General features: G+C 43.8%; 3 protein-coding genes and 1 long non-coding RNA gene across 4 annotated transcripts; 2 read left to right on the top strand and 2 right to left on the bottom strand.

The window, feature by feature from the left end:
* Window positions 1–293: 293 nt before the first annotated feature.
* Window positions 294–7201, top strand: LOC146170946 (uncharacterized). Its single transcript, XM_084586701.1, has 3 exons — window positions 294–1111; window positions 6891–6974; window positions 7138–7201. The coding sequence occupies exons 1-3, from the start codon at window positions 294–296 to the stop codon at window positions 7199–7201; spliced, it is 966 nt and encodes a 321-aa protein (XP_084442827.1).
* A 1036-nt stretch (window positions 7202–8237) lies between these two features.
* Window positions 8238–13961, bottom strand: LOC146170945 (uncharacterized). The gene is made up of 3 exons (XM_084586664.1): window positions 13828–13961; window positions 12571–12650; window positions 8238–11633 (listed from the first exon to the last, which is right to left on the bottom strand). Exon 3 carries the CDS (start codon window positions 11631–11633, stop codon window positions 9276–9278), a length of 2358 nt encoding a protein of 785 aa, XP_084442790.1. The 5' UTR covers window positions 12571–12650; window positions 13828–13961; the 3' UTR covers window positions 8238–9275.
* Window positions 13962–14364: 403 nt separating this feature from the next.
* LOC146170943 (sterile alpha motif domain-containing protein 3-like) lies at window positions 14365–25511 on the top strand. The gene is made up of 10 exons (XM_084586665.1): window positions 14365–14508; window positions 15379–15501; window positions 15599–15672; window positions 15759–15908; window positions 17301–17388; window positions 19528–19686; window positions 20684–20896; window positions 21579–21750; window positions 22422–22507; window positions 23644–25511. The coding sequence occupies exons 1-10, from the start codon at window positions 14365–14367 to the stop codon at window positions 23941–23943; spliced, it is 1509 nt and encodes a 502-aa protein (XP_084442791.1). The 3' UTR covers window positions 23944–25511.
* LOC146170944 (uncharacterized) lies at window positions 15759–19538 on the bottom strand. Its single transcript, XR_014703054.1, has 2 exons — window positions 17425–19538; window positions 15759–16993 (listed from the first exon to the last, which is right to left on the bottom strand). It is a non-coding gene; the product is annotated as an uncharacterized LOC146170944 (long non-coding RNA).
* Window positions 25512–27608: the final 2097 nt, after the last annotated feature.

The raw sequence follows: 27608 nt of genomic DNA, 5'->3' as shown, positions 1-27608 counted from the left end.
TTGATGGTGGTGTAAAACAGGTATTGGGCTCCGATATGTTCAGCGCCTGATGCTTTGAAGAGAACGACAATCATGTTCAACGCGCGTGACGGTCAGGAAAGAAGACGACAACGAAGCTCTCTCCCCGACGCTCGGGCGTGCGCTTACAGAAGTGCAGCGACTGATCGCAGAACGTTCCATTGATTGTTGACGGCGTAGCGCCCTGTTTAAGGACTCCTATTACAAGTGGTGGAGGTGACAACAATCCCCTCAACCTGGGGCTTCGCAGCCGAGCGTTGCCTACCACTTCCGCGATGCCTGAGACCGCCAACCAACCGCCAACCCCATCGCCTGTCATCTGTCCCGGTGCAGCGCGTCAGCGCGACCCAGCAATCTTCAGCGGCACCGATGACACGGATGTAGAAGACTGGTTGGCGTCGTATGAACGCGTAAGTGCGTACAACAAGTGGGACGACAACGTGAAGCTCACAAACGTCATTTTTTATTTGACCGACGTGGCCAATCTATGGTTCCGCAACCATGAGAGTGACATCCCTACCTGGGCGGCTCTCAAGACCAGCCTGACCGAAGTTTTTGGCCGTCCTGCTATACGTAAGCTTCGCGCCGAGCAACGCTTGCAAAGTCGGGCACAACAAACCGGCGAGAACTTCACCAGTTTCATAGAAGATGTTGTCGACTTCTGCAAGCGCGTCAACCCTATCATGAGCGACGCCGAGAAGATCGGGCACATTATGCAAGGTATTGACGATTACGCCTTCTATATGCTCGTCGCCAAAAATCCCCAAATTGTGTCCGATGTAATCAGCTTCTGCCAAAGCTTCGATAAGCTGCGCAAAAGGCGGCTTTCTACACGACGTGCTGGCCTTCAGCAGGCCACCCTTTCCAGCTTGGCTCTCTCCGGGGACGGTGCCCTGGATCAGCAGTCGCTCTTTCAGCAGATTCAACAGTTTGTGCGTGAAGAAGTCGCACGCCAGCTTTCTTTATCTACCTGCCCCCCAGCACCTGTGCCTGCGCCGCCGCTCAATCCCACCCTGCAGCGTGTTATACAAGACCATGTCGCTGAGGTTCTGCCTTCACCTCCTCAGCAGCCCCTGGTGGCGGCTCCTCTCACGTACGCTGATGTTTTTGGGCGGCCACCACCCCCTGTCGCCCCTGTATACAGCCGGCCTCCCCTCCTACACGAGCCTCAGGGACATCAGCAACCTCCGCAGCCTACAATCCCCCTTATCGTCCGGTTCTCCGCCGTCGATTACAGCCACAGCGTTCCAACCCCTGGCGCACACAAGACAACCGACCCATTTGCTACGCCTGTGGAGTCGCCGGCCATGTGGCTCGTTTGTGCCGCAATCGTGGCCCTCGCTCCTACAACTATACACGTGAGCCGATGTACAATCTTACCCCGTCCCCCCCGCCCGTGTTCCCTGAGCCTCCTCCGCAGTCCTCTTCAAATTACGATCGCCGATCCAACCGCTCGCCTTCACCAGGCCGTCGTTCCCGTTCTCCAATGCTTCGCCGCCAATCAGCCGGTCACACGGAAAACTAACGGCCGCAGTTCCGGAGGCAAGAACTGCGCCATCAGGGACTAACACAAGACCTGTTTCATTACCAGCCAACATTATTACCGTATTCATTGAGGGCGTTCCTGTCGAAGCACTTGTAGACACTGGCGCAGCCGTATCCGTTCTTAAATACACCCTCTGTCGCAAGCTCAAAAAGGTAATGACGCCGCTTCCTGCCGTTTCTCTTCGCACCGCCAGCGCTCAGGACATTCGACCATTAGCCGCCTGCACCGCCCGCCTTGTCATCGACGACGTTCAATACACAATAGAATTCCTCGTCCTCGCCCGCTCATCACACGACGTCATCCTTGGTTGGGACTTCCTCTCCAATCATAACGCCATAATAGATTGCGCCCGTGCTCAACTTGAGTTATCGCCCCTCAGTGAAACTTCTTTCGACGCGTCCGCTGCTGCTGCCGCAACCGTGCACGTTGCAGAGGACACCCACGTTCCGCCTTTCTCCTCAGTGCTTGTGCCTCTTTATTGTGCTGCTCTTTCCGACGCCACTGTTATCTACACACCCTCGTTACGATGCGCGGACCAAAAAGCCGTGTTGCTGCCCCATGCTGTGCTAACAATTTTTCGCAGCTCAAGTGCTATTTTTGTTTGTAACCCGTGCCCCTGCCCAACTACTTTGCTCCGTGGCCAGTCACTCGGTAGCGTTGCTTTGCTCGATTCCACTCTCACCTATCCCTTTGTCAATAACACTGCCGGCCTTCGCATCAGCGCCATAACGCCTCTTCCTGTCGCCACTCCATCTTCCCTCGAAGTTTTCCACCGGTCCATCGATGCTGGCCTGACGCCCTTACAACGAGCCCAGCTTGTCGCCATCCTACAACGTTTCGCGGCTTCGTTCGACTCCCAGCAACCTTCGTTGGGGCGCACAACTGCCGTTACTCACCGCATTGATACCGGCACGCATGCCCCTTTGCGCCAGCGTCCGTACCGTGTTTCAGCCGCCGAGCGCCGCATTATTGACGAACAGGTGACTGACATGCTCCAGCGCAACGTGATCGAACCGTCGCACAGCCCTCCGGCGTCTCCGGTCGTCCTGGTCAAGAAAAAAGACGGTTCCATCCGATTCTGTATAGACTACTGCCGACTGAACAAGATTACGCGCAAGGACGTTTATCCTCTCCCTCGTATCGATGACGCTATTGACTGCCTACAGGGAGCTGAGTTCTTTTCTTCAATAGACCTGCGTTCCGGCTATTGGCAGGTGCCGATGGCAGAGGCCGATCGCCCAAAAACCGCTTTCGTCACACCCGATGGGCTCTTTGAGTTTAATGTCATGCCATTCGGACTATGCAATGCCCCTGCCACATTCGAACCCATGATGGACAACCTACTCAGAGGGCTCAAATGGCACACTTGCCTTTGTTACCTGGACGACGTTGTCATCTTTTCCCCAGATTTTCCATCTCACCTCCAGCGCCTTGAGACAGTTCTGCGATGCCTGACCGACGCTGGCCTCCAATTAAATTTAAAGAAGTGTCGTTTCGGAGCACGACAGCTAACAATTCTCGGGCATGTCGTCTCCAAGGACGGCGTTCTTCCCGATCCGGCAAAACTGCGCGCTGTGGCAGAATTTCCCATGCCAACTAATGTGAAAGAACTCCGCAGCTTCGTCGGTCTCTGCTCGTACTTCCGCCCCTTCGTTCGCAATTTCGCCACAATCATCAACCCTCTCACCAAGCTTCTGTCCAGCCACGATCTTTCAGCCTGGTCTCCACACTGTGATGATGCCTTCGCGACACTCCGCCACCTTCTGACGACTCCGCCAATCCTGCGTCATTTCGACCCTTCTTCTCCCTCGGAAATCCACACTGATGCCAGCGGCGTCGGCCTCGGCGCAGTACGTGCTCAGCGGAAGTCTGGCTTTGATGAGTACGTTGTCGCTTACGCCAGTCGGACCCTAACAAAAGCTGAAGCAAACTATTCCGTCACCGAGAAAGAGTGTCTCGATATCATCTGGGCAATAGCAAAATTTCGCCCCTACTTGTATGGCCGTTCTTTTGATGTCGTCACCGATCATCACTCCCTCTGCTGGCTGTCTTCTCTGAAAAATCCTTCTGGTCGACTGGCCCGTTGGGCTCTGAGGCTCCAAGAATACAATATTAACGTCATCTATCGCTCTGGCCGTAAACATGCCGATGCTGATGCTCTCTCACGTTCTCCATTGCCGTCTGAAGCCACTCCTGCTATATCCGTCCTACATCCCACCGACATGCCCACCGATATGACTTCCGAGCAACGCAAAGACGCATGGATCGCTTCACCCCTGGATGTTTTATCTGGCCGCGCTTCACGACCTCCTTGCCGCGCTCTCCGTCGCCAGTTTCACCATTTCGCCATCAGAGACGAGCTCCTCTACCGTAGGAATTACCTTCCGGATGGTAGAAAGTGGCTGCTTGTAATACCGACCCATCTGCGCTCTGTGATTTGATCCCATTACCACGACAATCCCCAGTGTGCCCACGCAGGCTTATTGAAAACCTTCACTCGCCTGCGACAGCGGTACTACTGGCGTGGGATGTACCGTTATGTTCGTCGGTTCGTTCAGTCCTGCCAAGAGTGTCAGCGCCGAAAACATCCACCTCGCCAGCCCGCCGCTCCTCTGCAGCCGCTGACCTGCCCAGCTCATCCCTTCGAGCGCGTTGGAATCGACCTGTATGGCCCGCTTCCTAGCACATCAACAGGCAATCGCTGGATCATCGTTGCAATTATTCATCTCAGACGCTACGCCGAAACGGCGTCTTTGCCATCTGCTACAGCCCAAGACATTGCCTCCTTCATCCTCAATAACATCATTCTTTGCCACGGGGCTCCCAAAGAATTGCTAAGTGGCAGAGGTCCTGCCTTCCTTTCTGAAGTTGTCGAAGCTGTTCTGAGAGAATGCAAAATCGTTCATCGCGCCACCTCCGCGTACCATCCGCAAACAAATGGAATGGTTGAGCGTTTTAACCGCACCATGGGCGACATGCTGGCAATGTATGTCGCTTCCGACCACTCCAACTGGGACCGCGTTCTTCCATTCGTCACATTCGCTTATAACTCGGCCACTCAAGCAACCACAGGATTCTCGCCATACTTCCTTCTCTACGGTCGTGAGCCGTCTTGTACCATGGACACCATTCTCCCTTACCGACCGGATTCTTCGAACTCCCGACTGTTTCACAAGCTGCAACTTATGCCGAAGAATGCCGCCAGCTTGCCCGGTCCTTCACTTCTCACGCCCAGCAACTGCAGAAAACCACCCGAGATCAATCTGCACTTCTTCCTACTTACCGTAGGAAGAACCCCTTACGCCATCGAACCCCTTACGCCATCCACTGACCACCGTCGCCGCAATCGTGAAATAGTACACGGTAACCGCCTGAAGCCTTACTACGACCCTGCCATCGTCACATCGCCATAATCCGCCAGGATGGCGTCTTTTCGCCCGGGGGAAGTTGTAAAACAGGTATTGGGCTCCGATATGTTCAGCACCTGATGCTTTGAAGCGTGATTCCGTTCTCTCAACAGTAGGGTCCTCTGAGCAGCGTCACCTGGCGACAGATAGTGGAAATATTCTAAAAATGAATAAAAGTACACTTAAAGCCTGCCGTATTCGTTGCCTCAGTGGCGCAATGGATTAAAGCTACTTAACTGAGCACTTGGCGAATAAAATGTATGTTCGAACCCTGTGTTTGTAAAATTTTTCGAAATTTGTTTTTTCAATTGCAACAATAAAATAAGCTACTAATATATTTCCGGAGGGTGTTCCCCTTTAGGTTGCACCATGTGATGTTTTTAATTCTTAATACCCACAGCACTTGGCGAATAAAATATATGTTCAAATCCTGTGTTTGTAAATTTTTTCGAAATTTGTTTCTTGAATTGCAACATTAATATAAGCTACTAATATCTTTCCGGAGGGTGTTCTCCTTTAGGTTGCATCATGTGATGTTTTTAATTCTTAATACCCACAAAACCTGCCGTGAACACAGCCGCAAGACATCAGAATGACAACGCTTACACTATTTAATAATTTTAAACGTAATTATTTCCTGCCTTTAGTGAGTGTATGTTACCTTTAGGTTGCGTTCAGACACACCTCTCGGTAACAATCGCCGTTTAACCCGCTCAGAGGCAACCAGTGACGAGAAAGAAGTTGCGGGACCCTACCGTTGAGAAGACGGAATTACGCTGCTTTGAAGAGAACGACAATCATGTTCAACGCGCGTGACGGTCAGGAAAGAAGACGACAACGAAGCTCTCTCTCCGACGCTCGGGCGTGCGCTTACAGAAGTGCAGCGACTGATCGCAGAACGTTCCATTGATTGTTGACGGCGTAGCGCCCTGTTTAAGGACTCCTATTAAAGTGGTGCAGTTAGCTTTGTTAAAATCCCGAAATTTTCTTTTCTGTCTGCTTGTTTTTGTTTGTGTCGCCGTTAGCGTAAAGTGTAAGATATTATGACCGCTCAGCCCGGGCAGGTGTGAAACCATCGATAAGTTGTCTGTTGATGTTGAAAGAATTAGGTCGAGAACTGACTATGTGCTTGGTGTTACACGTGTAGGACGACTAACAATCTGTGATAAGTTGAAGTCTGAGCAAACGGAAAGAAACAAATTAGATTCGGCGGACGGGGGATTTGAATATGAGTTAACAAAGGTCCAGACGATATTTGCAAAATTGAAGTCACCTAGAAGTAAAAGATCGGCACCAAGGAAACGAGTTACAATATCATTTAGAGAACCGTGTTGGTTATCGCAAAATGATGAGTCAGCCAAGGGGGATCGATAACATACGCCTAATATCCTTTGTAAACTTCAGATTCAGACAGCACCATATTAGCTCTAAATTAGTAATAATAGGCACAACAAAACAATCGACGCATAATAGCAATTAGGACCCCACCACCAACTCTGCCCGGTCGGTAACTCCGGAAGACAACATATTTCTTTTCACAATTAAACAGTTCACTATTCCTTATTTTGCTATTTATCCGCGTTTCTGGTAACACAATAATGTTTACACAGTGAAACCTGCAAAGTTCTTGGCGTGCAGCACAAAAAGACTACGCCCTACCACCCTCAAGCAAACATTACAGAGCGAGTTAAACGAAATCTCAAGACTATAATGGTGGCATTGACGGATCGGCACAAGGACTGGGACGCTCGTTTCCAGGAGATGGCCTTCGCCACAAGAACCATGGTGAACCGGTCAACAGGTTTTACGACAGCGGCCATTTTCCTTGGTCGTGAGCTCAGGTTCCCTATTGAGCATACTCTGAATGGCTCTGATTTACCGGGTCTTAGCCCTTCTAAATTCGCGCATTATCTTTCCAGCCGCTTGGCCGAGACTCTGAAAGAGGCAAGGGAGAACTCGGATCTTGCCCGCCTGGAACACTGCAACCAGTACAACAAGGGAAGGCGACTTTTGGAGTTTACAGTCGGCGACGAAGTCCCTCGCGGCACGCACCCCCTAAGTGACGCAGCAAAAGGGATTGCTGCTTCTCTCGCTCCACGATGGACTGGCACTTACACGATAACAAAGCGCGTTTCTCGGCTTTCGTACTTTATTCGCCATGTGCAGGGTGGTCGTGAAACCGAACCAGTCAACGTGGCCGATCTGCGAGCTTACCACGGCCGTCTATTAGCCTCATAGAAACACTTGACCTACCAGGCACTACTGCTACCCACGCTCGGCGGATACCTCCAAGCATGCGCCCCACCAGCAGCAGTACCACTTCTTCCTTTCTTCCTTTCTTTCTTTCTTTCTTTATTTATTTATTTTTCTTGAAAATACAATGAAGATGTGTCCAACAATGTTTGACACATCTTCCTTATCCAGCGTTATTGCTGTTTTACGCCTGGGGAGATGTCCCGTCTTGAGAGGGGGGGAGTGTGGGGCCCCACCGCCCCTTTAAATGCTTCAAACCGTGCGCGCTTTTTCCTGTTTGTGTTGATGTCTGCCCGGGCAGCGCGAGTACGCATGAGCGAGCTGCCTGGAGCGGGACAGCTGGGGCGGCATGTTATCGGCGCGAGACCGAGGGTAGATCAGCGCGTCGGAAGCATGGCTCGGGGCTTTATCGCCGGGCGGCCGGCCAGCGAAGGGCGGCCAGGCAGCGTCCAATGCCGGTGGGATGTACACGGACGACGAAGTGGGGTCCTGCCAGACGAAGACTGAAGCGGTGCCTACAAGAATGCCTTAGCAGTATTAGCTTGAGTGCTGCCACGCGAGAAGCAATGCTTTTGTACCGTCGTCAGCGCTTTGGCCCTATTACTCGCCCTATTCGCGCCGCAGTGTGTTTTGTGTTGCCGCGGTGAAGCCCTGACCAATTTTCCGTTTTATTCTGCATAGTCTGTTGTCGCGCACTTCAATGGCATGTTTTCAGCGTAGTTTTGACCATTGCTGTTTCTTTTAATTTTATGCTTTTCTGTTAATCCGGAGTAAACCGGCGCTTTTTAAGAAAGACTTGGTTTTTCACTTGTCAGGCGAGACCATCGCTCGCGGACCCGTATTCTAGACGGCGGAGCCTTCAATTTGTACATTCCTCCTCGCACAATGCAGGACTTGAAGGACATACACAAGCTTTGCGAACAAAAATATATTACAGACCTGTGCCCTACACACTAAACAGAATCTCACCCTTAGGGGTGCAAAAAAGGGTGCGGCATGGGTTTCCACCCCATAGCGCTCCCTTAGAGCACCCTATTTGGCAGTATCTCACCCTAAAGGGTGGAAAAAAGGGTGAGGCACTGTATTGCACCCTATTTGGGCAGGCACACCCTATGGTAAGGGTGCATTTACAAGAAGGGTGCAAAGGACACTGTAGGAAAGGTGCGAAAAAAAATGGGTGCACATGCTGCAAGTATATGCATTAAGAAAGCATCTTTGTTAGCATGTATAACAATAACTAAGCAGAAATGAATTGGCACAGTGAGAGGAACAAGTATTCAGCATTTGAACAGGATATTTATTCTCTTAGAAAGTTCATTGTTTTCAAATGCATTGGAATTTATAGCATGCACATATAACGCACATAGACATTTGCAGTGGCAAAATACAATCAATAAATGTTTACACAGAGCATGATAGTTTATTTTCAGACTCGAGACATCCAAGAAATCTGACTTAACATAGAGCCATTGTTTCACAGCTTGTATAAAAAATGATGATTCACCAAAGTAAAAATAGTCTATACGCACTTGAAACTGTTTACACGTGTCTTAGTCTCACTGGTGAAATGTTTTCATGGTGAGGTATATGACATTTTAATATCTTCGGCTGGTATTGTATTTGGTGCCTACTTGTGTAGTGGACATTGACTGCCATGCTTTATGTGGTTGCGAGCCATAATCACTGAAATCATGGTTTGAGGGCATACAACTTGCAGTAAAAAAGGTTATTGGTTTGAATTCCAAGCGAGCCTCCAACATGAATAGCTCATGCATGATAAATTAATAAAAAAATCTTACAATACCAAAATCTTACAATAACAAGGTGAAACTGAGCATACAAAGTAAAAAAAAAATTTGAGCAAGAGAAGGGGGAGGCTTAGTCCACTAGTATATATGTTTCAATAAATGGACTTGTCCTCATCTGGAGGAGTGCAAGGGAATAACAAGACTAATACAATTGTGCACAATACCTGAAGATAGGACAGTTCACTGTGTAGCTGTACAATTTTATTTTTTTAGTTAGACAGGCTAAATATTTCATATAAAGATTCAGAACAATGAATGGCGAGTGCTTATAACATTCCGACCCTTGTGTGCACGCATGTACAAAGGTTCTACTTCAAACTCTGCAAATGAAGTCAGGACACTGTACTTTTCAATTGTATTGACAACATATACATGAAAATGCTCATCAAAACAAACAGTTTCGAGCATTTTTACCATAACCAGGAGCACCTTGTTTGCACAGAATAGTTGAGAGACAAGGAGAAATTCTGGAAGACTATCTTCAGGTGCATGTTTGACCAGGCAACATCCTGTCCTGTATGTCCTCCCATCAATGGTCACAGATTGTACAACAAATGTGTTTGTTGACTCAGTGTTATTCTCTGTGATGAATTCTTTAATACAGTCTGGAAGATGCTCATACAATATGCACTTCATGCCTGTATTACTGGAAATTGGTCTGTCACCTGCAGAAAGTAAATAACTCTGGAGGAACTGGTGCCTCATTGCAAGACTGTGGGAAAGATTTTTTCGGTTCCGTATTTTCCGAGCAATATCTTTGAAGTACTGGTGCTTTGCCTCAAATCGCATTGCCCATAGCAAGCTCAATGGTCCAAACTTTTGTATGTATGAAGGATAGTGTATGAGATAGTGCAGCTTACATGGAAGCGATGCTGCAGGAAACAATGCTCTGAATTCAAGACAAAAAAAATGTATTTTTCTTTGCAAGTAGGCAATGTGCGACACTGGAATTTTATGGCTCATGACAATGTCAACAATTTCTCGGAGAAGCAGATAAACCTGCCATGCTGCACTGTCTGAAGGAACATTATCCCCAACAAAAAAGGTTAGGGTGCGAAACAGGCAAAATACTTGTGTTGCTGAGCCCTTCAAAGGCACTCTCCCTTGAAGGTATTCCTTAGTAATTTGCTCTGGTTTGTTGCAGATATCATATGCATCATAAACCCATTCTGAAATAGTTCTGTTTAAAGCACTGAGAGAGAAAAACTGTTGTTCAATTAACAAAAATAATATATGGCGCAGTGCAAATGGTATGACTCCTTCATGGAGGTCATGCATAATATCCGGTGGAAAGTGTTGTGTCGGGTCAAAGCCAGGGCATAAAAGAGCGCATGGCTCCTTGACCCCATACAGTGAAAGAGTTGGCAGCCCTGCACTCAACATATTCATATGGTGTTTGTGCCCTTCTGCTGAGCGAAGTACAAAATCACTTTCCAAATATTTGTAGTTGATTTCAGTCCGCAAAGCCATGCAATGCCTACAAATTCTTCCTTGGTTGAATGAGCATTTGAAGCCACCCATTCTGTGACTAGATAAATTGTCTCCTGTGAAAATAAAGACTGACCCTTTCACCAAATTACCATTCACAGTTATGCCATGATTTGCCAATATCCTGACATCTGCAATGAAAGGCTCAAGAATCTTAGAGAGTCCATAGGTGGCAATGTGTTTATCTTTGACAAGGAGTGCCAAGTGAATACCAGAGAGTGCTGACCGCAACTTTGCATCAAAATTTAACACTGAGAAGTACATAGCTGTCATTTTATATGTTCCCCTCTTGCTACCAAGGGGGTTAGACACTTCAAACTCATCACTGTACAACTGCAGGCAAACTTTACTGGTGTCCCCTGCAAAGTACTCATGGTTTTGAAACGCACTGCCATCAAACACCGAAACCAGGTAAGCATCCGTGCTGGGGTAACTTCTGCACTCTTCTGAATGTTGGGAGTATTCAAGAATGCACTTGAGCACATCGCATAGAGGAACATATTCCATGGTGTCATTTCCTTGCAGTACTATCGTGCGGGACTGAACAACAGGAAAATGTGCCTTCCAATATTCAGTCCGCCCAGATCTTGTCCGCAGCTGGTGAAGTTTTTGTTTGCATACTTCCTTTATGTTGATGGCTGGCTCACCATGAAGTTGCTGATGATCTCCAATGATCTCCATAAAATCGATAATATCATTGGCTAATTCATGTACAGTGGACTCTGGTAGCCGCCTTCCTTCCTTCCACTTTAGCAGTAGCATTGCCAGTGCATAAGCATAGTCATCTGACTTGTTCATTGATTCATGCTGCTCATCCTGGGTGTCTAAAGGTTGTTCATCATCTGTTGGCACATCATATACACTGGTATTTCTTCTTGTAGTTCCCATTCTCACAAAGTAACAGGGATGCATTTCTTCTATGAGTGCACAATGCTTCCGATATACATGCTTTTTAAATGAAAAAAACTGACGAAATGTTTGCATGCAGCCACTCAAACCACACACCCAATTTGTTTCATGGCCATGGGTAGTTCGCAGGTGTCTGAAGAGAGCACGTAGGGAGAAGTGGTGGGAGGCACATCGTGGGCACCGAAAGAATCGTACCCCTGGCATCTGAAGTGAAAAAGAAATTTTACTATTAAAAATTTTCCTACATGGATTTCATAGTCTACCACTATTATGACTTATCGGTGTATAATACAATTCGCATCATAGAAAAGATCAGCAACCCTAAAAGAATGTAATTATTTTCAGTATTAAATAAATATTAGTATAACTAAAAAATTCTGTTCATCATGAGCTTCAGTCAGTCTTCAAGCATTGTACATATATTCACCATAACAAAAATTTGCACTGCATATTAGCATGTGTACAAGAACAAATGTGATGCCAAGCTCTTCATTTTAGGCACTAAATCATATGCCATTTGCTTACCTTTAAACTGACAAGACAGCAATAAAACTTCAAAAGATATTAGCAACAAAATTCAAACTTACTGCGCCCCTTGTAGAGTCATGAATGAATATAAGTTTAGCTCATGGCATTTAATGTCCATGACTTGGGCTATGAAGGACGGATATATATTGACCATATGGGACTCCGTAATGATCACTCAAATCATATAGTGAGCAAGCTTCTCATTTTACCTTCATTTAAAAGGTGCTATACCATTACTGGGATCAAATATATGACAACTGTCAAGCACCTAACTACCAAGCTACTGTGACGAGTCCATACAATATATTCCACCCAGCCATGAGTAGTGAAAAAATAAAGGTTTTTCTGAAAACTTGCAGTTCACCTAGCATGGTGTGTTTAAATGCGCAGAAACAACTAAATCAGAGTAACATGAAGAATAGTATTGCGAAAGATGGGAGTTCTCAAGGAAAGCAAGTTTTGTTTTTAGTGCCGTGCATTGGTATTCTGGTTCACAGCACCACAGAGTGGTGAGAATTTCCTGAGAAATCCTCTGCAATAATAAAAAAAAATGAAAAACACAAATGAAAAGCTTCAAGATACACAATAAGGCTATAAGTAGGTAACTCCTTACCGTCTTTATTTTAGCAGATGGTTATCAGAGCCACAGTGCCCAACTTTGCCAGTTCTTCAGCACGTCAAATCCATAGTAACCTGCATATTAATTTCATATACAACTGTCAGGAAATAAATGTTGAAATAAAAACAATTATATTTCTTTTTGGTATGGCTTCATTTCAGGCGTTTCAGTTCAAAAATTAAATTAACCTATTTTCGTCAATAGCTTCGTTAAGCATTGGTTTTTCATTGAGCATATTGACACCTTTAAAACCTCCTTTCGCAATTTTTCATTTTTTTTCAAATATTTCAATTATTTACCGATTACGACCTCTAAATTTTCCTAATTAGCGTCATCACGCACTGGCTATTGATTCTGAGTATTTTGGCACATTTGAACCCCCTTTTTCAATTACTCATTTTTATTATTTGTTTTGATCAATTACATTCCAATTTTTTTTTAAAAAACAATTTTGTTTCATTCTGAGCATATTGATATCTTTCAACCACCTTTGACGATGTTTTCGTCTTTATTTTTTTTTTATATCATCAATAATGAACACAATGATTTCATGAAACAATCGCCCATCACATATGCCAATCGAGCATCGATCACCAGAACCACAAATTGCCATGATGCGATTTTTTAGTGCTGCAGCCCTTCTACCAGCATTCCTGCAAAATTCCGACGTCTGACAGAAACAAGTGCGACATATATTGCGCCTTCCCTTTCCTATACACCAATTATAAAAATCTGGTGAACGTTGATGCGATCAACGGAACGCTGGTTGTGTTCGACAAGGGGCGCGCGATGTACCATACAGCCATTCTTTTTTAACCTACACCACCTACACCTGTGTAGCAAAACAATACTTAAATTGGTATTTTTTTACACTAGTGCAGCTGGTGTAGGTAAAAAATTGCCCTATCTGCAGTGGTAACGCTCAGGCGTTCACATTTCTCCGCTGCACATTCTGAGCTGCTTTTGGAACTTTTGGTGCTGCAGCACGCATGCAGTGTGTGTGGTCTGGAAGCATGGCCGCCTGACTAACAGAGAAAAATAACGCTTAACAATTGAGATAGCAAACACAACCTTGTCAAAACGCCCTGCTCCTGTACGATATTCCGTGATTAACGGAGTTTGTATTTTTTATACAGTACCCGATTATTTCCAACACGCAGTGCAGACTACTACTACGCCGAAGGCTATGCGAGTAAATACACAGCGCCGCAACGCAAAAATCGTACGTGTTCATAGTTTCATAAAACTTACCTCTTTGTGTCCCTTCAAAGGCAGCGCTCACATCTTGTTACCTTGTCAAGTCTACTTCAAGATGAAGTGGCTGCTCTTCTTAACAAATGCTACCTAGAACGCCAACAAGAACCAAACGCAAAGCACATTCGCACGCGCGGCACAACCAAAGCCGTGCATTTCACGTACCGCCGGCACCGACGAGACGCGGGCGCGCGGCTCTCTGCTATGGCGCGCATTGGTTACCATGGTTACCGCGCCGATTCCCGGGCAGCACGCGGGCGCCGATTCTCGCAGGCGCAGACGCAACGGTTGTGGCAACGCCGAGGAGGCGCTGGTTGTGGATATCAAGCCATGACGTGCTCTAATCACGTGGGACGACTCGCTCCTTTTTATTTTTTATTACTAGGTTCTGCCGCGCGCTCCCTCCATGCTTTCTTTCTTCTTCGATGCGCGTTTAATGTGGTGCTCGCTGCGTGCTCGCATTCTGTTGATTTCCTCGGCAACTAGCGCGTCGGAAAGCTTGTGTAGGTGTCTTTCTAAGCATTTTCAGTTACGATGCGGTGTTTAGTTGCTGTGCCACACCTTGGTGCGGCCAGGACATATTCAATTGAGGGAAACACGCTCAACGCGCTCAAAGAAGCCATTCGCGCTTGCCCGGTTCTCGGCGGCAAGGTGGACCTGTCATCGAGCTCGTTTCAGGCAAGTGTATCTTTGTTTCTTTGTTTTCAATGGCGCTCAAAAAGGCTCGCGCATGTGTTGAAAACTTTGCGAAACTTATTTATACGAAAGGAAGCTTCGTTGAGTGTTGAGTCGCTAAATGAGGCTTTTGACAAAGCACGTTTTCCAGAAGCGCGCGCCAACCTGTCGTAGCCGCTGCCATACCATGCTCTACAAATCGCCTATTCGTCACAGCCCAGATATGAGAATGTCATTCTCGTCAGTGACAAAAGCTTAAAGCATTAATTGCGGGCTGCATGTTCTTCAAAACGACAGGGAATAAATTTTGCTCTGCAAGCACGCAATCTTCCAGGATGCGCAATCACGTGACACATGGGTGCCGGAACAACCTTGTGTACAGCCGTACGTGAGACCTTGACTGGGCTGTGAAGCAGTTGGGGGGGGGGGGGGGGAATCCGCAGCTTTTTCCTGTGCTATGAGCACAGCTCAGTCTCCAATATGGCAGTGCGCTTTGGTCAATTTTGAGAGGCGCGGTGTTGTCAAAAGGCGCCATGCTCGAGAATGTAGAGTGAGCGCAGATTTTGTGGGTTCGAAATTTTTTGTTTTCGTTCTTTTTTCTACTGTGAGAGGCTAGAAAACTGTCTCTTATAAACTTTCTCTCTTATAAACTCTCTCAAGTGCAATGCGCGGGAAGTATGAAAGGGGCTGGTGGCTGCGCTGGCCGGCCCTCAGCGCGTTCAAACGAGTGACGGCTTGAGCTGCCTTCGGCGCTTGATTAAGTCGCTTAAGTTGTCTGTCCCACGTCGCCACGTCGTTGTGGACTGATAACTTTGTTCGGCAAAAACTTTGGTTTAGGAGGAAAAAAGCTCACTTTTACTTCGTTGTTCACAGATACTGGACAAGGCGTTCGAAGAATATGTTGACCTCTCTGATGAAGACACAATTGCTGATATGTCAAAAATTCAGCTGCACTCACATGTCAGTAAGGAGCAGATTGCTTCAACTTCGTCACAGGTATTTATCTTTAAGAAATGCATATCAAGGAAAGCCGCAGCACAGACATGAATTTATATTTAAGCTTTCGTGATTTTTTTTTTTTTTTCACTTACAGGATACAACGTCGGAAAATGTGACTCCCAGTGGTGAGCAAGAACAAGAAATCGGAATGGGCGGTTATTTTGATTTGTAAGTGTGTCTGATTGGAGTACTATAGTCTATGAGTCTCAGGTAGTGTGTTCAGAACTGAGCTCTAAGCTACAGCTTTTTTGCAGGCCGTCACACTCAGATGATGATGGCCATACTTTTGTGTTACCAAGCCTGGGAGCCCTACATGGTGACATAGTCAGTGGCAAACAGCTTTCTTCGGCAGCGTTCAAAAAAATCGTCAACACGCTCTTCACTGAAATGATGAAGATTACTCTGTGAGTAAATTATCCTCCGAATTATTTTGGTAGCTGTGAGCATAAGCATGCCTGCTAAATTAGTCACAGGGCATGATATATTGCGCAAAAAATCTTGATACCATTAATAGTATATGAAGGTTTTATTCCCAGGTTTTCTATATTTCAAAGCTTAGAGAGCATTGCCGAATGAATGCTTGATAATTCCAGTTTTGGTTAATTTAAAAACCTTGACGATTGCTGAATTTCTGTAATGTTGTAAACAATACTGAAATCTTTTTCTAATTTGATCTGGAATCGTGTAACGGTTTGGCAAAACCATTCATTGGTTTCCTCAAGAGTTTCAATTCAGACGTTAGTCAAATATGTTGTTTATTAATGAGCTTCGTATATTAAGCTCTGGTCTCATGTAGGGTATTTCCACGAAAGATCAAAGCATGGTCGGTCTACCTTGTATAATTACATCAAAATTTTATATATTGTTGCCTGATGACTGCAAAAAAGACCTTAATTGGTTTTGCTGCCAAAACGCTTTTCGAGGCACAGGGCACAGGGACAAAAAAGTGGAGTGCCACGGCTATCTTCTCTGCTGTTTTGTCCAACTTTGGTTATGAATTACACAAAATGTAGAAGTTAGGTAGCTGAAAATTGTCTCACTAAATATGTGCATGTTTCATTTGTATTCACTTAAGTTTTGCTTTTTTTCGGTAGTATAGGGGCTTTTATAAAATCTCAAAATCGGGCTAGGAAATGAAATATTACCTACTTTGCAAGCCTTTATCTCAAAAAATGCTTTTGGTAGAGCAGCAACAATTTCACACTATGTTGTCAACACACTTATCTATCAAACTGCTAAAGCTTATATTTATATTATGTCTCAATACAGAGATACAGTCATGCTAATTTCAAGAAAATGGTGAGCAAAGAAAATGTCTGTGGACAATAAAAAAAAATGTTTTGGATGTTCTTTAAACTTTTTCCACCTCTTGTCCTCTACTTCAGATTTCAATATCATTAAAACCATTGCATAATTTTGATGCACTTACCACCAGTCCAGTAAGATCCTTATGCAAGAAGTTGCATTTGTAAGTCTGACTTCTTCCCTGCTAAGGGTATAAAATGAATTCTATATAAAATGAAGGCCCAGCAGCACAGAAAAGGTATCGACGAAACTGAGGACAATTTTGTGATGAAAAAGGTCAACAGACCATCATTTGAGTGACCTTAGGGGAAGACCCTTAAATTTGAAATTACTTTAAAAGTGTTCAGGCTCGAGTTTTGAATATTTACTTGCATGCATTTCTGAGGAAAATTGCAATATTGGTGAGAGCAAACTAATCACAGCTCATTGAATTGTGTAATTTGTAGCTGATGGCAAATTAAGACAAGGTTAATTTTGGTAATGTTTTTCAGGTTCCCTACCCGCAATTTTTATGCAAAAGTCACCTCACTTCTGATCGAGAAATACCCTCAGCTAAAGGATGTTGTAGGAAGTGGAGCTGTAAGTAAATATCCCTTTTTTGCTGGTGACACCTACCTATAATGGGCGCATCCTTTATGATAGCACATTTAGCAGATGCAGTAACAGTGTAAAAGTTGATGCCTTGAGCGGAGCAGTGCATGAAATTACAACCTACACTTGCTGGTTATGATTCATCTTCAAACACAGTGAAAAGACTTCATTTTGCAGTGAAGGCAGCCGACTGGTCTTTCCATGCCAAGAGTCCTAGGCTAAAAAAATAAATTTTGAGAAAACATTTTACGTATATGTAAAATTGCGTTTTCATAGTTATCTTTTTAGATGGGTGGGCATGCAGTTTTGCATGGTAAAAATGTTCTTTAAAAGACTATAAAAGTTAAAAGTACCATTTTCATTGATTTTTTAAGGATCAAGCTACTCTCGGCAGTTTGTTAATAACCAGCTTCGTTTCCTACATGGCTATTAAATATAAGTACTGTTACAGGGGACGAAACAGTGTACATCAAGGTAAACAAATTCTAGAACTGAAGACAGTGTTTTTGGCAATAAAAAGCTTGTTACTTTTATCCTGAGTGCTCAGGTAACAATGCAATAGTATACTGAGTACAACAGTTTATTGCCAGTCATGTTGCTTTTTTTTTCATTGAAGTACTTTTTGTATAAAGCAAGAAAAAAAAAATTTTTGAAGTGCAGTTCTCGCACCATAAGTTGCGTCATCTCCTAACACATCTTCACCACTGAGCACAGAACCGTCGACACCGTTAGCAAATGAAATGCATAGTTACTGTGCTTAAATGAAGTTACCACTGTAGGCAGGCATTGGAAAGATAAGTAGTCAACCAGGTAATCATGCGAGGAGCCTGCTCATGTGATTGAGGCACATCTGTGCAAGCGGGCCGCGCTCAACGCCTGTGCCCATTTTGAGTTTCTCACCACACCGGTGTGCACTTCGCTCGGTCACGTTGCACTCTGAGGCGTGCAATGCTTTCGTAATATTCAGATATAAAGTACTTGTGTGTGTACGCCTGCCATTGTGGCTGGTCGTCCCTCTTCGTCCTTGTGAGGCAGCATGCTGAATACACGCGTTTTTCTGCTCTTGGCTCCCTAATGCCAAAGTAGGTTCATTTCAGTTTTATAAGCAAAAACAATCTATGGAAGTCTAACTGCCCAGTGTCACATTATATCTTCTTTAGTTTCGTAGTTAAAAATATAAGGCACCAAACAGTGGAAAAAATGGAAGATTTAATAAAATAACCACATATATAACTTGTATGGACCTTAAAAGACGGCACAACTTGTGGCACGAGAGCTAACATCAAAAATTATTTTATCGCTTTAAACAAAAGTTGACTGGATGACAATTTCAGAAATGAAAGGAAACAAAACTTAGCATTAATCTGCTATTAGCATTTTTACTTGGCCAACCTGAAGGTAAATGTGAAGGGTGCTTAAGGCTCAAAATGCAATCTTTTGCAGGCTTGGCAGTTTTTGCTGCTATTTATAGTTATGGAGCTGTGACAATGTTGTTAATAGACTTTTGGAAGCATTATGGTTATTTCTAAATTCTTGAGAGCAAGTTGATATCTCTAAAGGAATGAAAAAAATTGTATATTTTGACATTTTCTCTCAATATGATAAAATTATTTTTCAGTACAAAGCTTAATGCCTCATATTTAATTAAAAGCATAATCCTGTTCAATTGCCATTAAACAATTCTGCAGTGGTTTTCAAACATTTGAATTCTTTTTAACTATTTCGTGATTCCAAGCATCTTTCTTTTTGAAAAAGCTCACATTGCTCAGCTCACTAACTTTTTTTTTCAGCAAAACTATTTTACGATTTCATTATGAAGGGATAATATCTAAAGAATTGTTTTGAGCAGACCAGAGGCAATTTGAGTGCCACACGGGATGCATGACTTGGAATAATCAGGAAGTAAAATTGTAATGCCTTAATATTTTCTGCCATTCATTATGTCATCAGTGTTTTGTATAGCTGTAGCTGCCCTTTTTTCTATGAATTTTATTTCATGGTCAGATCTCAATTCAACCCCTTCCTTTGTAGTAATCACTTTCTGATGTTAAACACAAAATATACAGTGTCATTGAATCCTGCTGCATGCAGGCACACAGTTAATTTTCCTTTTTTTACTATGTTTAGGACTCCTGGAAAGTAGCCTTGCGGTACAGGTTTAAGCACCAACGACGAGCCCTGCCACGTGTCGGACGAGTGGCCGAAAACCGTAGTAAATTTGCAGCACGAAGAAAATCTAGCAAGGCTATGACTGGTGAGCTCCAGCGACACAAGATGCCAAAGATGGTGAGTAGCATTCTGCACTATAATGCAATATTTCAATTTGTTCAGCTAGCATAATGCACAGAAAGTTAACAAGGTGTGCAGTATTTGTATGTGCCAATGCTTCCAAATATTATTGAGCATGCATAAACTTTTTGGACAAAACTAAACAAAATTAGGTCAGACAAGTAGCAACATAAAGGTTGGGTTGGTTGATGGCGCTTACAATACCAATGTGACCGAGGCTATGAGAAATGCCGTAGTGGAGAGTTCCAGCAAATTTCGACTAACTAGGGTTCATTAACATGTGCTGGCATCGCAGAGCACACCGGCACCTTGCTTTACGCCTTCATCGAAAAGCGGCCCGGATTCCATCCCAGGTCCTTGGGTTCAGCAGTAGAGTGCCTTAACCACTGAGCCACTGGGAAGGGGGGGGGGGGGGGGGCATATAGCAGCAAAAAGCTAGAATACCCTATAATAAACAATAAGAATAATAAATGAGTATTATATTATATGTATCATATTTTTTGGCATTCAGTCATAATCATTTGCTGGTTGGTTGAATGGTTGTCTAGCAGGTGGAAAAAACAAATTAGGTCATTTGTTAATACATTTAATTACATCTTACTATCAATCAAGAAATTCATGGTGACTATGAACTTAAAGAATATTGCATATGAAAAGTGTGGTTGTCTAGCAGGTGGAAAAAACAAATTAGGTCATTTGTTAATACATTTAATTACATCTTACTATCAATCAAGAAATTCATGGTGACTATGAACCTAAAGAATATTGCATATGAAAAGTGTGGTTGTCTAGCAGGTGGAAAAAACAAATTAGGTCATTTGTTAATACATTTAATTACATCTTACTATCAATCAAGAAATTCATGGTGACTATGAACTTAAAGAATATTGCATATGAAAAGTGAGGTAAAGAATTTCAATTAGAAGATAATGAATTTTTCCTTGCATAGTGCAAGTGTATATCACGTTTAGCTACTTTGTGTTGCTTCCTTCAGGCCGTTGCAATGTGTGAAATGCCAGGCGAAGACGAAGAGAGCTTGGCAATGCATATTGAATGGCTTATGTGTGAGCATATGAAATCTGCGCCTGATGAAGAGGAGATGAAGGAAAGGCTGAAGCTGACATCGAAAGATAGGATCTCTGATTTTGCTACAAGCAATGTGCGTGACATCAAAATGAAGTACCCTTACGTGATGAATTTCGAAAGGGTAAGTCAGGTATTGTGAATGCCAGTGAGAGGTGGAAAATCTATCGTTCACCTTGATTGGGGAGCCACCTTCATTCATGGCAACTTAGTGCATGTTTTGTGAGTTGTAATGCAAATGGTGCAATCTCTGTAAATGAAGCACTTAACTAAAGGTTGCAAAAAATGGCAGGGATAAAATATGGTGACTTGATGCAGAGATGCATTCTGGGAGGGTTCGGCAATTTATTTTATTTCATGTGGAAAGCAGTGCTAACACAGTATGAAGCGAGAACACTACACAGGCACTGATTAGCAACTGGCATTTATTTTAGAAATACAGATATATGTGTATATCTCCCACCATCGGCACAGTTTTTCCTTCTGCTTTGCATTTAATGTTCTTTATGCCGATAATCACCATAAGACTAATTCGTGTCAATGTCAACAGTATAAACATAAAAAAAAAGGGAAGAAACCCAACGTTTGCTTTGCACTCTTAGGCTGTTCACTCCTTTAAATTCTTTAATAGCAAGCCTCTCATTTCCCTTTCAATTGTCTGCTATATATATATATATATATATATATATATCTGTGTGTGTGTTCAAAGAGTCTCATTGAGATACATTTTTGTACTTTTAGAATTCACTGCTCTGTATTGCTAGGTTCTTGTTCCAAAGCAGTTAAATGTGCATTTTTTCTCTCAGTTCTGCAGCGACTTCCAGATACTTACAAAAATTGATCTATCAGCTTCGATTGCAAGTGGCATTGAGAGCATTGCTAAACTGGTTGAACAGAAAGTAATCACCTGCGAAGCAAGTGCCATGACATTGCTGGAACAAGCCCGCGACATGGATCCACAAAGGCTGCGAACACGACGTAAGTGGTGCTATGACTTTAAATAGCACATTTCAGGCCTACTGTATATAGCATATTATTGAAAGTTGGCAATCCAGCGGCGATCTGGATTGCCAACTAGGTCTGATCCAGCACGCCCAGCGAGCAGCGAAGCTCAGCGCAGCCCTGGAATAGGGCCACTGACCCTGTGAGAAGACGGAAGATGGACCGCTTCTGCTCCTAGTACAAGACCTTCCTAGAGAAATTAACGTATTTCCTATTCTATCCTATTGAATGGTTTCTTTCATAGATATGATACTAGACATCACGATTGCTGCTTATTTCTACATTTGGTTGTTTGGAGAAGTGTTTTTAGGTTTACAGCCTGTATCTTGTCTGGAGCTGCAGTTTATTGGCCTCAGATGAAAAAAAAAATGGGAACAATATTAGAGCTGTGTGATTAGATAGAGAATATTGAATGCCATAGCAGCTACAAAACAGCCAATTTGAAAATCTAGGAAATGCTTTCAACTTGTGACAGATGTAATTAAGAGGATAGCCTCGCGTTATATTCTTTGACTGATAGGAACAGAAGCTCACAAAACCAAATCCTTTTTCTGAAAAGGGAACCTTTTCATAGGGTACTGGGGTTTAGTATGGTGCCAATAAAATAAAATTGGATTCAATTGTTGACAATGTGACTTCCTTTTCAGACATCCTGACCATCGCAGTCCTTCGCGTATTGTCTGGCAATGTCAAGGAGCAGGACGCTCTGTCAACTCTCTTCTTACACGAGGAGGTAAGGTCATTTAAAAGTTTTTTGGCAACAATGCCTTTTTAGTACTATGCCATTTGGTCAAAACACTTGCAAAAATGTGTTATGCTTTGCAGAAATAATTCTGCCATTAGCAGGTGAAGGTAATTATCTTTATAGTTACCCTACTGAGAACCATTATATGTGTCCATTAAAAACCTTCCACTGGATGACCTGCATTCTTTTGAAGATACTGTCTGATAGAAAGCCAACATCTTTTTCTTTCCGAGTTCAAGATTGCTTGATACCTGATGTTTCCTATATTGAGCAACAGACAGAGCAGTGGTGCAGTGGTTTGGTATTTGACTGTGGTGCCCATAAACGCGGGATCAAATCCCGGCTTCAGCGGCCACTTTTCGATGGAGGCGAAAAGTAGGGCTCCAGTGTGCTGTGCAACGTCAGTGCACATTAAATAACCCTAGGTGGTGGATATTTTGAGCCCTCCACTACAGTGTCTCTTATAGCCTGACTTGCTTTGGGACATTAAGCCTCATAAACATAAACCGTAAATCTAATTTAAGAATGGGTGGAATAAAATGCTTTCACAACTTGATGAAGGAAAGAGCAGCAGCAGCATCAGTAGAGGCAAAAAGCCTTAGAACTGTTTGCAGGAGATGGTGTCACACTGTATATGACAGTCAAATAGTTTTCCTATGTTGTGGCATGAAAAGAAATGTAATACTGCGTTTCAGTAAAGGCTATGCCATACTCGCATACCTACTGTATTTTTTTCAGAAGCAGTACAGTAACACAACCTCTACTGCCCCATAACAAGTTTTTTAATGGAGTCTCTAAACAGCTTGCAGATTCCAGTTGGGAAGATAATTGTGCTGTTTGCTTTCACCAGTGTTCAATTTAAGTCATATGTTAACCTGAGTAAATTTTGTTTAAGGAGTGAGAAACATAAAGCCTGCCAGTTAAGATTGTGGACATAATGGCCTTCATCGAAATAATTCCATGGGGCATAAATATTTTAGGCGCAACTATCAAACAAGCAATTTGTGTTAACATTGTTTGTATTACAGCCTTAAGCAGCTTTACAAAGAGTGCATCAAAGTGTGGTTATGAGGGAATACCTCATGCACAGTAGGTGCTGATGCAATATTTTATTTCCCCCTCAGGACTCAAGTGTTCCAGCTACCCCTTGCGTCTTGTACTCAGGAGAAAACGTTGAGGATGCCAACCTGCTGCATATGAGGGTGGACCGGGATAGACTGTTCTCCGTAAAAAATGCTGAAGAGGGACTGGCAGCTGTTATGTCTGCATACTGGCTTTTCAACATCCAGTACAACCGCAAGTTGTTCAACACCTTTGTTGTGCTGGAGCGGCTCTTTTTTGGGCTTTCATTGAGTGCACCAAGACCGGTGGCTACAAAATTTCTAAACAAAGTGTACCGAAATATGCATGTTTACAGAGGCTGAGTTGTATGTTGTGGTCTTTTGTATTGAGTTCACTTGTTTATTACTTGTAGACAGGTACAAGGGGTTAGGACAGTTGTGTTGTTGTGATACAAATGCAGTTTTCTGTGTTATGCTTTGCCACAAGCATTAATTTGGCAAAACTTGTGTGAACTTGCACCAAAAAAAAGCCAGGCAAGTGTGATATTATTTCCCCCATATTCTGTGGCTTCTCGTGGCCTCTACCCAGGATCTTAACGTCTCTCAGTTGCGGCTCGCACGCAGTACAGTTCGCACAATGTGCTTTAAAGCCTGCAAATGATCCCCTGTCCGTTCATTGGTACAGCACCCGGTCTGGCCTATGTATGCCTTCCCCCAGGTGAAAAATCTCATAAACGGCCCCCATGCAGCAGTTGACAAACCGGTTAGCATGCTTCTTACATACGCTCGGTTTTCAACACTATAGAAATGCGTGAGCACAGCTCGGCCTACTTCTTCGGAGTGAACGACACCACCAGCATGCCATGTCTGTTCACTACTTTCTTCACGTGGTGGCCAACCTTATGCATACACGATACCACAATAGGTATAACCATATTTTCTGTGGCGCAATCTTTTTCCCAAGCATGCTCACTTGATTTTCTGATGAAGGGCTTCCGTTACTGATGCAATGACCGTGCAGGGGTAACCGGCAGACAGCGACCTGTGTAATTGCTTACTAAAACTCGACTATGCAGGCATAACTTTGTAAGGGCAGGCCCCAAGCATTAGTTAGCGATAGCTCTCTTGACAGTTCTGATGTGCTGATAGGTAGGGCAAAAGTCCTTTCCGTGCCCGTGGAGATACAACATGAAAACTCTGCTGAAGGGCGTGGTCTACAAAAGCTAAAAAGAGATTGCAAAGAACCAGGGCAATACACGAACCAATGCATATCTTTTTTCTGGTGATAAAATCTGTTTTTGTCCTTTCCTTCCTTTATCTGTCTCTCTCTCTGTTCCTTTCTCCTTTGTTCTTTCGTCAAGTTGCAATGCAACATTTAGCCTCTATTCAAGTTTTGTTGAGCTGTTATTTCATTGACACTGCACTTGCGTGTATTCCATCATTGTTCATTATTACAAATCTGGCAATATTTTGTCTTAATTTATGGCCATTGGGGCCATTTGTAAGTAGGTATTTCTACTGTGTTGCAGTCTAAGGAGGGCATAACAGAAGCCTTGATGGTTTAGTGAACATTTACATTGAGTGCCTTCATTCAAGTTGCCCTAAAATTACATTTATGCTCAACAGCTGCTCAATAATGCAGATTTTGTATCGAAAGCTTATTTTTGCTGTCTCGCACCTGATAAAGTATTTCTTAGCCATTTCAGTGGAATGAGGTGCATTTCACTAAGTGATGTGGTTTTGTTTGTATTTAAATCATGATATACAGTGTAATAAATTTCAAGTCATTTTGGGATGTTCAACTATGTAAACCAACAAAGTATTTTGGTTACAGTGTTAATAAACTTTGCCACCAAAACTGATAGATGTCACTCTATATATGCATGCTCGCAATGCGGCAGGTGTATACTATTTGCCTTTGCTGGGGAAAATCAAATAACAGTTTCAGGGATCAGCCTGCACTATCTTGATATATTCGTATACTTTGTAGGCATGTTCGGATGGTGGACAAGCACCTCTGTGATATATGTGCAGAGAGGCCCTCAACTGAAGCAGTATATAGTCTAAAACGGGATCGTAAAAATTGCTTAGCTAGAACATTACATCTGTGGGAAGCATTTTCTGTTACATTGTCATTCACTGAATATTGATTGCCATGCACTGACCTTTTTTAAGTTGTTTTCACTCTCGCATGCATTGGTGGAAACATGGGAAGAGATGTGGAGTTGTCACCGAGCATTGACAATAAGTTCCTCTGCTTGTAGCAATCGTTCGAGGGCCAGAATCATGAAGACTCGAAATGCAGGCCTATAGTATTTATATACATTTGTGGATACATTTCTTGCCCCGCATCAATCCGAGGCATCTGCTTCAGTCCATATGCATGTGGTGCACCCTTCGAGTACCCTTTTAGTAAGGGTGCAGAAAGGTGCAAAGGAAATATTGCACCCTTCGACAAGGGTGCAACCATTGCACCCTCTAAAATTTTAAGCTTGGCACCCTTTTTTAAGGGTGCAGTATCTGCACCCTATTGTTTGCACCCTACTGGTTGCACCCTTTTACTAAAAAAGGGTGAGCGTCTGGGGACAAGCCAGTTTCCACCCTTAAGGGTGAGAAGTTGTTTAGTGTGTAGAAAACACTGAGAGTTCCCTAACCACCGAAGCCTGTGTTTGTCGCCTCATAGGTAAGATTTGCGAATCCCAGTAGGCTACGCTGTTGCGAACTTGATACAGCGGAACCCCTAGGTACTGAAGAAGACTACAGTCCCAGCATATGCCTCCAAACTGGCTTGGTCTAGTGCCCCAATGGCCCGACCAAAAGCCTTTGGATTTATTTAAATTAAGAACCGCGCCTGATACATCGCAGAACTGTTCAGTCAAGTGTAAAGCCTCAAATACACTCCTTTTGTGAGAACTAAAGAGGGCGATATCGTCCGCATAGGCTAAAATCTTAACTTCACATTGAGCCAGAGAGAAACCACGGATGGCTGCACCAATTATAATGAGACAGGGGGTTCCAGAATAAAGTAAAACAACAGTGGAGACAATGGACATCCTTGACAAACAGATTTCTTCAAACGTGGTTTTTTTTCATCGTCTTGTATCAAATTATCATATGTTCTTCACACAGTCGTATTGGTTTTGTTAGCTGTTGATTAACAACTAGTCTTGTATACGATTTCATATCATCGTCATCATCATCATCAGCCTGATTATACCCACTGCAGGGCGAAGGCCTCTCCCATATCTCTCCACTTAACCCGGTTCTGTGCTAGCTGCATCCACTTGACCCCTGCGAAGTTCTTAATCTCATCCACCCACCTAACTTTCTGCCGCCCCCTGCTACGCTTTCCTTCCCTTGGAATCCAGTTTGTTACCCTCAGCGACCATCGGTTATCCTCTCTTCGCACTACATGTCCTGCCCATGTCCATTTCTTCTTAATTTCCACTAGAATGTCGTTAACTTGAGTTATTTCTCTGACCCACTCTGCACGCTCTCTATCTCTTAATGTTACCCCTACCATTTTTCGTTCCATAGCCCTCTGGGTTGTCCTCAACTTAAGTAGAACTCTCTTGGTTAGCCTCCACGTTTCAGCCCCATAGGTGAGTACAGGCAAGATGCAACTGTTGTATACTTTCCTCTTGAGCGATACCGGTAAGCTGCTAGTCATAATTTGCGAGTGCTTGCCAAATGCGCTCCATCCCAATCTTATTCTTCTTGTTATTTCCTTTTCATGGTCCGGATCTGCGGTTACTACCTGTCCTAAGTAGATATATTCGCCTACTACTTCCAGTATTTCGCTACCTAATGTAAACTCCTGTTCCTTCCCGAAGCTGTTGAACATTACCTTAGTCTTCTGCATATTGATTTTCAAGCCTACCTTTCTACTTTTCCTGTCTAGGTCATCAATCATTATTTGCAGTTCATCTCCCGAGTTGCTTAGCAAGGCAATGTCATCAGCAAATCGCAGATTACTGAGGTATTCTCCATCTACCCTTATCCCTAACTGCTCCCATTCCAAGTCTCTG

The sequence above is a fragment of the Amblyomma maculatum genome, unplaced genomic scaffold (assembly GCF_055883805.1).
Source record: "Amblyomma maculatum isolate TAMU_Amacu unplaced genomic scaffold, ASM5588380v1 scaffold_27, whole genome shotgun sequence".
Classification (NCBI taxonomy): Eukaryota; Metazoa; Arthropoda; class Arachnida; order Ixodida; family Ixodidae; genus Amblyomma; species Amblyomma maculatum.
This window is presented reverse-complemented; position numbering and strand designations above follow the sequence as displayed.

Coding starts and splice junctions, on each gene's coding strand:
- LOC146170946 (XM_084586701.1), top strand. CDS start 294: ATGCCTGAGACCGCCAACCAACCGCCAACCCCATCGCCTGTCATCTGT. Junction 1,112..6,890: donor CTGGTGGCGGCTCCTCTCAC/GTACGCTGATGT, acceptor TTATCTTTCCAG/CCGCTTGGCCGAGACTCTGA. Junction 6,975..7,137: donor AACCAGTACAACAAGGGAAG/GCGACTTTTGGA, acceptor CGCCATGTGCAG/GGTGGTCGTGAAACCGAACC.
- LOC146170945 (XM_084586664.1), bottom strand. CDS start 11,633: ATGCCAGGGGTACGATTCTTTCGGTGCCCACGATGTGCCTCCCACCAC.
- LOC146170943 (XM_084586665.1), top strand. CDS start 14,365: ATGCGGTGTTTAGTTGCTGTGCCACACCTTGGTGCGGCCAGGACATAT. Junction 14,509..15,378: donor TGTCATCGAGCTCGTTTCAG/GCAAGTGTATCT, acceptor CGTTGTTCACAG/ATACTGGACAAGGCGTTCGA. Junction 21,751..22,421: donor ACAAAGGCTGCGAACACGAC/GTAAGTGGTGCT, acceptor CTTCCTTTTCAG/ACATCCTGACCATCGCAGTC.